General features: G+C 26.1%; 1 protein-coding gene across 1 annotated transcript; it reads left to right on the top strand.

The window, feature by feature from the left end:
- Positions 1-10339: 10339 nt before the first annotated feature.
- On the top strand, positions 10340-13435 carry LOC110650583 (U-box domain-containing protein 9). Its single transcript, XM_058129128.1, has 2 exons — positions 10340-10825; positions 12031-13435. The coding sequence occupies exons 1-2, from the start codon at positions 10523-10525 to the stop codon at positions 13114-13116; spliced, it is 1389 nt and encodes a 462-aa protein (XP_057985111.1). The 5' UTR covers positions 10340-10522; the 3' UTR covers positions 13117-13435.
- The last annotated feature ends 407 nt before the right edge of the window (positions 13436-13842 follow it).

Raw genomic sequence — 13842 nt, forward strand, 5'->3', positions numbered from 1 at the left:
TTCACAAATAAAGTCAATCTATCATATTATTTATAGACTAAATTAATTAAATCACTTTATATTATTCATGTATTTCTATAATAACATAAATATGAAAAAAAAATAATTCATATATTTTTTATAGTTATATTATCATAAAATGATTTTATTATCTTAATCTACTAATGATGTGCTAGACTAACTTAAAATTTCTCATTTTTTTTAGCCAAAAAATTTATCTTATTCAAATGATGAATGCATGTTCATAATTAAACTGATTTTGCCCTTTATTCATTGTCCATTAAAGAATGGGCCTCGAGTTGGAGATTTGTTCGAAATAAGACAGGACCGTTTGCTTGTAACAACAGGCATGTCCAATCCAACCCATTCAGTTATTAAAAGCTTATACTTGGTGTAATCAAAACTTACAATTAAGGAATATAGCATCTGCTGCTAAATAATAATCAATTAACTAGTGAACATTGAATAATCAAAAGGCAAAATGCCAAGGGGGTGAGCACAGTGACCTGGTGTGTGTTCGTGGCGAAAAAAGTCTAAGGTGGACTCATCTATTAGTGGGTTGATCTTTTGAAATCTCATATTAACTATAGATAGGAATGTGTGGATTTTTATAATTAGCAACTTTCGATAAAATTATCACGACATGAATTTTCTTTTCTTTTGCCGCATTTCGCTAAAGGGTTGAAAGGAGATAGGGCATCAAGCTGTTCGCAAGAGCCAACTTGTTCCTTTTTCTCAGGGATTCCAGATGAGAAAACCCTAGGAAAGCCACCGGCCCCAACTATCATCCATATACGATCCATACTAGATCTATAGAGAGATTATTCAACATACTACATTAAAAATAGTGTATTTTTAATTAATGTATTTAATTTAGTGGTATTGGGATAATCTATTATGAGATATAGAATTCAAGTACCAATCAGTTAATTATATTAAAAAAATAATGTAATTTATCTTGTATTTATATTTATATTTCATATTTTTAGGTAGTTATTGGGTGTTTTATAAGCCTAGGACATCACATATGTAGAAATCTGGATGGCCAAATTTGGAGCCCAATCCGCATCGCAGAAGTTTGAGAGGTCAGCCCAAATATTTTTCATAAAGGGCTCCAAACAAGGCCTAAAGTTCCCCAAATACAGAAGACAGAAAGAAATGGAAGCTCCAAGATGCCCAGCCCAAGTTTGGGAGGTGAGCCCAAATATTTTTCACAAACCACTCGAAGTTCAATTTGCCTCAACAAACAAAAAAGGAAAATTTATAAATCGTATTATGGCTTTCAGTCAAATCGTGAACCCTGAAAAGGATTCTTGCTTTTGGGACTGCCTGGTGAAAAGGATTGAAAATGTTGCATGCAATACTATGGACACTATGAGGAGGGATAGAGAACTGCTAGGGTTTTAATACAAAGAGGCAAATCGACAGTTCACTAGGCTCCGGGACGTATGGGCAAGGGGGACATTCGTCTCTCCGAGTTCTTAAAATCTTTTAAGGGTATAGTGGTAATTTCTTAAAATTAATATTTTTTATTATTATCATGTGAATTTTATGAGTACTTACCATAAAATTTTAGTAAGAATTTTAAAATTTTTAGGATATAAACATAATGGTAATTTCTCAAAAATCAATATTTTATGCTATTGTCTATCAGATTTTTATTGAGTGTTTGGCTTCAATATCTTCCAAGTTTTTAAGGGTTTATTAATAATTTTATAAAAAAAAACTCTAAATTTTATATTTTATAGTTGAAAGAATGATATCAATAATGAAATGCAAATCCTTTTGTCAAAAAAAAATTCAAAACATCATGGACTCTTGATCTCTTATTCTCTATTAATTTCATTTTATCGCAATCATTAATTTTTATTTTTTGAATTAATTTGAAATTTAATGTTTTTTTTTCATAATCTCATTGTTATTATTTCAATCTTTCAATTACTATAATTTTATCATACTCAAATTATAAAAAAAAAAAATCTTTCATAAATTAAAACCATATCATTTATTTTATTTAATCTACCATTTTAATTAAATTTACTTTTCATGATTACTTTGAAAAAATTAAATTCAAGATAAATTTGGCAAATTTTTAATTTTAAGCCATTAATATATTATAAATTTAATAATTCCTAATGTTAAGCATTCATTATATTTTAATTAACAATAATTTCATTTAATTTTTACCAAGTCAATTTTATTTAAAATAAATTCCCTTATTAATTTATATTTATTTTATATATATTATTTTTAAGAATTTTATATTTTAATTGAGCCAGCCCTCTAAATTGAAATTCTAACTTCTTCACTAATTAGACTCAGTGATTGAACAATTCTTTGTTTCTCCTACCACAATTAACAATGGATTAGAAAACAAAATATTTTATCGAATACGCTTTCATATTTAATTCTCACTTTTATATCAAATTCATTGCTCATCCGAGAGATAACAACTTAATTTTTTTATCACAAATTAAATATTATTTTTAATCATGTTTATTGTCATGGATAATAATTTCTAGCGATGGAAACTATTAGTGACAACTATTTATTATTTAATGACAACTTATTGTGTCACAAAAAAGGATATTTATATACTAGTGTAATAATAGTAATATTATATATTAATGACTCAAAGATTAATATGTAAATATTAAATTCATGTAAAATTTTAAGTTATAAATAATTTTAAAAATTTATATAAAAAGTTAAAATACAATACATGTGAATGAACGAATAGTAAAAAAAAATGTAAAACTTATCCACTAACTGAATAAATATTTTATATTAATAAAGTTAAGCTTGTCAACTTTCTTTGAACACAATTTTTAGAGGGTTTCATTAATGAATTACCTCTCCTACGGAATCACATGAATGAATCAAGCAACACTGAACATAGGAGTTTAATGATTAATTTATTAATATTATCTTATCTCATTCTAGTTTTGGCTCTCAAACTAGTATTGATGGTTAAATATTATCTATATTTAAAAGTGTGAACAAATGAATGGTAAATTATTTAACAGTGTATCTCACGAGATGCTATCTCGAATTCAGTAATAAATCTATTCTTATGATGTTAATTAAATTGAAGACATCAATCAATGAACTCAGACTTCAATCTTAAAGTGATTATATCCTTATTTTTTTATTTAAAAAAATGTATGAATCAAGTTGGATGAAAAAAGTTCTCATTACTCACATCAAACCCAAGAGCTAAAAAGCAAATGGTGAATTTTTTTTTTATTATTATTTTTTAAAAAGCATAATTACAATGCAGGAAAAAGAAAAGGAAAGATGAAAGATGGAGGAAATGGATGAAAAGGATTTGATGGTTTATAATAGAAGGCTGTAAAAGAAAGTTCGTTGGCTAAAGAATTGAATCAACTTATCATGGCTCTTGATTATCAGTAAGGTCAAATTACAGAAGGCTAAAAGCCAAACGCATTGATTTGCAATTAAGAAGTTCCATCCAACCATTCATTCTATTTTTTGACTGTGCTAAAAGTCAAAAGCTATGGTGTCTTGTCCTTATGGAAACAAACTTTTCTACTAAATATTACTAAGATAATATTATATTTCTATTTCCATTAAAGACGAAAGCATGCCTTAGCGAGTGTTGATTATTTTTTTCTTTTAACAACAAAGATTAGTTCAATTGGAAGGATGCTTTACCTAACTTATTAATTTAATTATAAATTATAATTTTAAGTTAATTTATTTATTTAAAATATTTTTATAATTTGTAATTTATATTTATAAGTCAAAGTAAATAAGTTGGAGAGAAAAACATTTCATTTTAATACTTATAAATTAATTAAATGAAATATTTTATTGTATTATTCATATTTAATTTTATAATTTTACTATATATTTTTATTGTATTCATTCTCATATTTAGATTAAAACTTTTATTTTTCTATAATAATTTAAATAAATTATTCACATTCATTTTAATAAATTTAAAATTTTTTTATTAATTTTAATTAAATATTTATTTATAAAGATATTTGTTTAAAAAATTAAATTATATTGTAATATAATTGAAGTATGTTTTGACAAAATTATAATAAAATATTGAATTAATATAATTTATTATTAAAAAATAATTTAATACTTTTGTAGTCATTTTACTAATACATGTACTTATAAACTTTTTTTTTATTAAACATATCAATTACTCATCAGTTATTTATATATGTTTTAATTAAACAGATAACTACTTATAAGTTTAAATTTATTTATAAGTTAATTTTTATAAATAAATTAAAACACCCTTTCAATTACTACTTCCTTAAATTGAGAGTTTGAACCTTGTTAATTATTATTCTTGATGAACAATCTATAATCTCAATTGTAATCCATTAATGAGATTAGTAGTATATCCTTACTTCATCTAAGCTTAATTGATTATATTAAATTAGCATGCATGCATATCAATCTTGAAAATAAATTAACGTTGTTATTTTAGTAATACCTTTTAAATCCTTAGTTCGATCAAGCAACTATCATGCAATAATATTTTATAGTAGCATCCCGTGATACACGGTGTATATATATATATATATATATATAATTGAAGGTGTTGTGATACAATAAAACTATACAAGTTGACGGGAAACACGTACATATATATAAAATTAATTAATTTATACTCCAAGAACACAAAATAAAGCAATGATCGAATGAAATGCATGGTGTACAAAATGCTAAAACTAATTTGATATATATATGTTATCGACAATTAAGTGAAATTTAGTACACAAAATAATTTCATCTATGGATAACATTATTGTAGTAAAAGCTATCTTTAGATTCAAATAATTAATATGACATCACTCCACTCAACATTTTTATGCAATAATTTAATTGTATTTTATTAAAAGATTTAATTCATTTTCAAATGATAAAGTTTTTAAAATTTATTTAAATTTATAATTTGTAACAATTAGCAAATGAATTAAATAAAGATACTTGTTTTTCTATAATTTTAACCTTGTTTACAAAAGCAATAATAATATAATTTAAATATGAATGTTTAAATTTTTAATAAAAAAAATTATTGATTATTCATTCAATATCTCATATCGATTATGGAATGTGCGTGAGCGTGAGTTATATAGAAATAAAGACTTCATTAAAATTGTCATGATTTTAACATTAGTCCATTCTCATCATTAATTCGTGTGTATTTTATTTTTAATAAAAAAAATAAAAAATTAAGGGAAGAGTTGGTGTGTGTGAGTCTGTAACTAAAAAATTAAGGTAGACTTATTTATCAGTGGACTGATCCTTCAGAATCCTACATTGATTATGGAGTGCGCATAAGAGTGGGTTATATGGGAACAATAATTTGTTATAATTGCCATGATTTTAATGATAATCCATTTCTATCATTAAAATGTGTGTATATGTTTTATCTATGATAAAAAAATTATTAAAAAAATTAAATTCTTGCAAATCATGTTATTTACAACATAAATTCATTCATTTTAAAATAATTTATTTTTTAAGTAAAACCTTAGATTTTATTAATATTATAAATTTCAAACATAAAAATTAATTAATTAATGAAATTAACTAAATTAAATAATATGCTCTTCGACATTGCACGTGCCATGCGCTATGTTCAATAATCTCTCTTAAGCCTAGAGTTAAAGTGACTTGTTTAAGGCTTCTACCAATTTTTTTTTTTTAATCCTTTGAATTATTCATATTCAATTAATATATATAGTAATATTTCTATTCAATTGCAAAAAAGAAAAAAAGAAAAAACAAAATTAATATCATCTTGACATTCATATCAAGACGAGGCAATATAATCAATTGTGTTAGGAAATTAGGATCTTCCATTGATAAAAATAATTGAAAAAACCTCATGCCAAACTAGCAAGGGTTTTATCTTTTAAAATTAGATAATAAGAGTTTTTAAAACTTTATTTGTTTCATACAAAATATGTTTTTTTTTGTATATTTTAATATTAAGAACACTTAAGAATATATATCATTAATTTAATATTATAATTAAAGAATAAAAAATATTTTTATAATTTTTGTACAAAAATATTTTTTGAAAATATTTTTCGTATATAAATTATTTTTTGAGAAACAAATAGAACCTAAATTTATTTTATTAAATTGAAGGAATTTTAAATAATTGTGACATTATAAAGATATTAATTTAGAGTAATTAACTTTTATTTGCATGAGAATTACTTAGCTAATTAGCTAAACTTATATTCAAAAATTTACTATTATCTTCGTACACTTTTATTTATCAATTTTTAAAAATTATTTTATTTAAAATTATATCTCACTTTTAAAAAATTAAAGAGTTTAATTAATTTTTTTTAAATTATATCTTTATCTCTATTGAACAAAATATATGTTTTACAATTTTTTAAAACTTATTTTATTACATTGCCTCCATGAGAGACATAAATGGTCATTTAGTCGATTTGAGAAGTATTTTATTATAATTTAAGTAATTTAGTTATTTTTTTAATTATTATATAAAAATTATTCACAAATAAAAATAGATAGAGAAAATAATAAATAAAACTTTATTATGGTTGTGAGATATGGAAAATGATGATGATGCAAAATGATTATGGATGGCAGTGAGTTGAATTTTTGTAAATATTTAATTCGATTAAATTTTAATAAGACGAGTTTAGATAATATATAATTAAATTTGGGACGAATTTAGATTTGAGAAATAATATCGATGATGAGTTTAAGTTCAGTTCAGATTTGACATATTGAATATCTATTATTCGAAATTTTTTATATAAATATTTAATTAAATATAAAATATATATTTTTTATAATAATATTATAAATTTTTATATATTTTATTTTGCATAAAATAAAATTTAAATATTTTATGAAATTATTAAATTTTTAAAATATAAATTATTAATAAAAAATAATTTTATATAAATTGTTAATTAGAATATATAAAATTAAATAAATTTAAGTATTTTTCTATAATAATTATTGAATTTAGGATAAACTCATATTTTAAAATTATTAATCGGTTCGAATTCTAAAAGAGTGATTTCACGGATAATTATCCTATCCATTGCCCTACCTAAAATTAACAGATAGGGCAGCTTTGGGAGACCTGAGGAGGACGGAGAACACGTGGGACTTCGTGGGCCAGACTTAGTCTAACCACACAATCACAAGATTCCTAGTTGGCATACATACGAATCGGATAGGTGAGTGGAAAAAGGGTCCCACTAGATAAAGGATAAAAAAAAAAAAAAAGACTGGTGGATGATCCGCATTAATTAGCATAGAGCGCCGAAATATCATATATTGCATAAAGAGAGAAAGAAGGGAAATGGGAAGGGCGACAAACGCTATTCTTTTGGGTTCTCCATGTCTCCCGCCAAAAGCATATTTTGACAATTCTTTTGCCAAGATTCCATTGTTATTATATATATATATATATATATTTTTTTTTTGAAAAAATAGTTTTTTTTTAAATAATATTTTATTTCCTGCTGAGAGTTAGATTAAGAATGAGAATGATTTTGGTGAGCCATCACAATTGTTAATAAACACTACAATGCATTAATAAAAATTTACTCTATAATAATGTTTTCACTGTAGCTTAACATGCTATACTGATTTATTTAAAAATTAATATTATTATTGTTAATTAAATAATAATAATAATAATAATAATAATAATAATATTTCAATTTTTTCATTAATTATTGAAATTATTAACAAAAATTTTTCTTAATCTATTATTTTACATCGAGCGTTTATATACTTTATAACCTATTTATAATTTATTGCCCTGTAACCTTAATTCCTGGATTTCAAAATTGAGCTTTAATTTTTATTATAATATCAGAATCTGGCCATTTAGATTGTATTACACCAATCGTCTCTTAGTTTAGAGGTTTTTTCATTTTTATTTTTGAATTTCAATTTATTTTAATAATTTCACTTAATTTTAATTTTATTTTAAAATAATTACTCGTAACAAGAATAGCAGGATTATAAATTAAAAAGTAATAAAATTATTATTTTACCTCTCTCTCAAAAAAATTAATATTTTGCTCACTTTTTTTTCTCTCTCTCTCATTTTTATGACTAAATTAATTAATAATTAATTATCAATAAAATTATTTTATTTATTAAATTTATTACTAAAATTATTAATTATATATTTTTATTTATTATTAATTTAAATTAATTAAATTAATTATTTTATTGTCAAGTTAGCTTTCTTGGTAAATTCACATAAACTTAACACCAAGGGATCATAAGCAATTCATTAAATTAACTCAGCTATTAATCAACGCCACAACAGAGACATTATACAGTTCAACACAAGCCCATCTCAAATCCTTGGTTCAAATAAGAAGCAAACCCTCGTGAAATAACACAGAACACATGGAGAAATTAAAGGAAGGCTTGAAGGGTGGCATCATTAGATTCATTATTAGTGTTGACGTTGTAGAGACTTCTCCATCACTTTCTCTCACCCCTTTTCGCCTTACCTATCTTGCGTAACCTGCTTCAGTTTGTTTTCAATGGGTAGCTGCAAATCCCGGCACTCCTCCATCCGATATTTTAGGCTTCTACCCCACATATATCAAACCCCTGATTTAATTAAAATAACACAATTTATTTTTTCAATTAGTTTGAATGATAGTCCTACTTTTTATTTTTTCAAATTTAATTTTCATAATCTATATGAAAAAGATAATTTTTAAATATATAAATTAAATATAAAATATATACTCAATCCTTATATTTTTATATGTCTTTTTTTATGAATTATATTATCCATAGGTATTTGAGGTTTTGAGAAAATTAAGAAATATTATTTTTATTAATTTTATTTTTATTTTCACTAAATATAATAATTTTTTAAATTTTATTGATAGTAAAACTCATTCAACCATCCTTAAATTAAAAAAAAATATCATTGATTTAATAAATAGACATTTAAAAAAAATCTTACACAAGTTATTAAATTAAATTAATAAATAATTATCGCTATTTTATATATTTTATGTTAATAATGTTTTTAAGTTTTATAATATAATAGAATATCCAAAGTTGGGAATATTTTAATATAATTTTTTTATATGTTAATATAATTTTTTAACGGTTTTTCTAATTAGTGTAACATTACACTTATAATTTTATGTAATATTACATTATTTTTATATAAATATTACAAATTTTTATATAATATTAATAATCTTTATAGCAAAATTAATAATAAATAAATATATTAAATGACTCTTAATAAATACAAATTATTAGATACATTATTTATTAAAAAAATAATTTTAACTTAAATTTAGTAGTTTGAGATCCACTGCTTTGTAGAAAATGAGACACGTACAGTAATACATTTTATAATTCGCCAGTATGTGATGCTATAATATATCTATTTGACATTAAAATGAAGAATTAAAATTGCTTTTTAAAAAATATAAAAAATTAATTTATAAAATTAATTTATTATTTTAATATTTTAATTTAATTAATATATTTAAAAATATTTTTTTAATTATAATTTTAACATAATGCTAAACAGATAACTACTGCAGATCAGCCACTTCTCTTTCTCTGTATAATCAACACCACATCTCGTGCCAGCTGTTCCGGGACTGGATTCCGTGATTTCCTACACGCTGGACCTTTGTGGGTCCCTGTCCTCTTCATTTCTCTTCCGTTTATTTATTTCGCTTTCCCCTTTTATATTCATTTTCATTTATATCCCTACTTTTCATAATCATATTATACTCAATTCATTCCCCTCTTTAACCTTTCACTTTTCTTTAAATAAATGGAGGATACATTAAAAAATAAATAAATAAAAAAATTTTATTATTTTATTTTATATTAATTATATTTTCTTAAAACTATGTAAAAATAAAAATAAATTTATTTTTATTAATAAATTTTAATTAATAACATTAAAATTATTTTTAAAATAATTAAATTTTAAATTCAAATTTCAATCATAATTAATTATATGAAAAATAATTAAATCAGATTAAAGAAAAATATTTTTTTTATTAAGATGTAAAAATATTTATATACATATAAAATAAATATATTATATTAATTTAATATTATAATAAAATAATAAAAAATATTTATATATATATAATTATTTTTTACATATTAAGAATGAAAAAGTAATTTTTCTAAAAATCAATAATAATTAAAGAGGATAACATGAAAATAGAAAGAAGTACAGTAGTTTATGCCTCTTTTCAGTTCATGAAATTAGTGACTTTAGAAACAGAAAATAATATTTTAAAAAGAAAAATTAAAGAGGGAGAAGGAGAAGGAGAAGGATGCAAGAGAGAGTAGAGAGATAATCTTGTTAAAATATTTAAAACGAAAGAGAGTTGGAGAGAGAATGAAAGAGAGTACTCTCCAGTCTCCACCTCCTCCTCCCCCTCGTTCTCTGTCTCACCATTCTGCGCCACGACGCCTTCCTCTAATAGATTAATCCTTTTCATCTCTTCCTCTCATGCTTTTGCCTTCCATGGCCAAGGCCGGTGGCTTCGATTCCGATCCCATGGTCATGGCCAAGGCCACCGAATTAAAGAAGGAACTGCGAAAGCTCTTAACGACCATTGTCGAAGACGACGACGATTACCCTATTCATACCATCGATCAAGCTAAATGCACTCTCTCTGCTTTGATGGAATTAAAGATGAACAAGAGATCTTTGTCTTTCAAATTAAGCCAAACGCTGTCGTGTCCCGATGAGTTTAAGTGTCCTTTGTCCAACGAATTGATGAGAGATCCTGTTATTTTGGCCACTGGCCAGGTTTGTTTTCTGTATTTTCCTTCTAAATGATTTCTTTTTTGTTCTGTTTGTTACCTGACAAAATGCCGGTTATGGCTTGAGGATGTGTGATTGCTGTTTTGCGTTTCAAGTTTTTCACTTTGGGCCGAGCCAATTGAGCAATTCACTTATTTTACAGTACTTTAGCTTAATGGAGGTGGGTTTTTAATTTTGTTAAACATTCAGGTGAATTGATGTGGAATCCTTAAAAATGTTAATTCATTTTTGTTTCTCTCTCTCTCTCAGTGTTGTTTTTAGACCCTTTTCTTTACCTCTCGTATGTGAATTTGGGTTAAAGTGGCATGATGATAATTTATCTGTGTCCTAATTCTCTGTTCATGATAATTTCTCTAATTCGGATCGCTTTAATTTTTTTTTTCTTCGCATTGTGCTCAAATTTCATGATCAGAAAATGTAGGAAATGAAATGAAAGTGTTTTACTAAATCTGGCCTTGTAATACAATTTCACTCAGTTCAGGCAATTCTTCTTTGTAAAGTGGAGACCAAAATATTTCAATTTCTTATTTTCTCTCCCAATTGCACAGAAAACAAACGGAGGTTAAAGATTTTTTTTTTCTGTGTGACATGTACTGTTGGGCAGTTTGTATTGAGTGTTTGTTATTGGTTTATATTTATTATCATTAAGACAGGCTTTGAAATCTAGTGGTTGGTGAAATTTAAGTACCGTGTATGCTTGTGCTATTTCTAGAACTACGAAAAGTGGAAGTTAGGTGGCTGGTTGGAATTTGGATTATTTAAACCTTATTTATGACGTTGTCTTCTGTTTATGAATCTTTCGCTATATTACATAGAAGATTATACAGTTTAGAATGATGGATTTGATTAGTATTTTTGAAGGGATGACAGGAACAAGCAAAAATATAAAAATGAAGTTTTTTTTTTTTTTTTTTTAAATTCCATCATTTTTTGACCATTGTTGGAAGGGAAGCAAATTTCTGGTGAAATAATTGACAGGATTCTTGCAGAGAAAATATGCATTGAACAGAAGTCTTTGTTTTAGTCATTCACCGCTGTTATTTGGCTGATTAACTTATTACTTCACCTTTAATGGAATTAATTGCTGTGAGTCTTTCTGTTATTATTATTTTAATGTTGGTTCGCTCCTGTTCTTATTTTGTTTATTCTTGGTTATTGATTTGTTTTATTTTCTTTTTCGATGTGTGCAGACTTATGATAGACCCTTCATCCAGAAATGGCTGAAAGCAGGGAACCGGACATGCCCTCTCACTCAGCAAGTACTGTCACACACACTTCTTACTCCTAATCACTTGGTCAGGGAAATGATATCACAATGGTGCAAGAATCAAGGATTAGAGTTACCGGACCCTGTTCACTATGTTAATGAGGAGGGAATAACAGAAGCTGATCGTGACCATTTTCTGTCTTTGCTTGAAAAGATGTCGTTGACACTTCCTGAACAAAAAGATGCTGCAAGGGAGCTTCGGTTGTTGACAAAGAAGATGCCCTCATTCAGGGCATTATTTGGTGAGTCTATTGATGCCATTCCTCAATTGCTCAATCCACTTTCAGCAAGCAAGTCTGGAAGTCATATTCACCCTGATCTTCAAGAAGATTTAATCACAACCCTTTTAAATCTTTCGATCCATGACAACAATAAGAAACTTGTTGCTGAAACCCCAGTCGTAATTCCTCTTCTTATGGAAGCCTTAAGTTCAGGAACCATTGAAACAAGGACTAATGCAGCTGCAGCCCTTTTTACATTGTCTGCTCTTGATTCCAACAAGGCACTTATTGGGAAATCAGGTGCCTTAAAACCACTTATAGACCTTCTAGAAGAGGGAAATCCTTTAGCCATGAAAGATGTTGCTTCTGCAATTTTTACCCTATGTTTCATACATGAAAACAAGGCAAGAGCTGTGAAGGATGGTGCAGTGAAGGTAATTGTTGAAAAGATTATGAACGGTGTACTTGTTGATGAATTATTAGCTATAGTTGCAATTCTTTCTACTCATCAGAGGGCTGTTGAAGAAATGGGAGAGCTTGGGGCTGTTCCTTGCTTGCTTCGCATAATGAGGGAGAGTATTTGTGAACGCAACAAGGAAAATTGCATTGCCATTCTCCACATAATCTGTTTGTATGATCGAACCAAGTGGAAGGCGGTGAGGGAAGAAGAGAATGCCTATGGAACAATCTCTAAACTAGCACGAGATGGCACTTCAAGGGCCAAAAGAAAGGCTAATAGCATTCTTGAAAGACTGAATAGAGCTGTTAATCTTACGCATACAGCATGACAGCTGCACATTAGTCAAGTTCGACGAAATGTACATTCTCCATCCATTTCCAGCACTTTCAACCGTCAATGCAACTCCAGCATATCTGTGCCATTCTCCATCGTCTTCCTGTAAATTCCCTTCAGCGAAATTTCTATTGCAGCTTAATGAGTTAGCCATTGTGAATAAATATACCCTGTAAGTTGTTGAAAGATTCTGTGAGGAATTTAACAAGAGATGATTGTTATATATTAACAACTCAGAGTTAGTTTAATTAGTTGCTGAATTTGCTTCTCCATAGTCTTATCATTGTGTTGCTAATTTAATGATCTTTCTAGCCTTTCTTCTCCCTCCCTCATGCATTTGGATCACTAAGTATGCCTACATACCTTGCAGCCTTCATAAAGCATGAATCACAGATTAATCACAATTTAGTCTGAAATTGTATTTTCACATTGGATTAGAATTATATATATATATATATATATATATATATATATACTCATTCACTACTTGAATTGTAATCCAATGCATCAAGTAATTATTTCTCCATGGTAATCATCAAGAGCACAGCAATTATTAATTAGTTATGTGAAAAGGAAACCTTTATGAGTTATGTCTTGGCAATAAAGATTTCACATGAAACCCATTTCCTGGCACTGAAAGCTCCAATTCAGTGATAGATATGTTCAAAAAAATGTAAGAACAATTTTAGGTTTCAATTTCAAATTGGGTATTCTTTAGGAA

Source organism: Hevea brasiliensis, chromosome 10 (assembly GCF_030052815.1).
Source record: "Hevea brasiliensis isolate MT/VB/25A 57/8 chromosome 10, ASM3005281v1, whole genome shotgun sequence".
In the NCBI taxonomy this organism is placed as follows: domain Eukaryota; kingdom Viridiplantae; phylum Streptophyta; class Magnoliopsida; order Malpighiales; family Euphorbiaceae; genus Hevea; species Hevea brasiliensis.

What these genes read in the sequence shown, in the direction of transcription:
- LOC110650583 (XM_058129128.1), top strand. Translation starts at nt 10,523, where the DNA reads ATGCTTTTGCCTTCCATGGCCAAGGCCGGTGGCTTCGATTCCGATCCC. An exon ending in TTATTTTGGCCACTGGCCAG is followed by an intron (nt 10,826 to 12,030) that starts GTTTGTTTTCTG and finishes CGATGTGTGCAG; the next exon opens with ACTTATGATAGACCCTTCAT.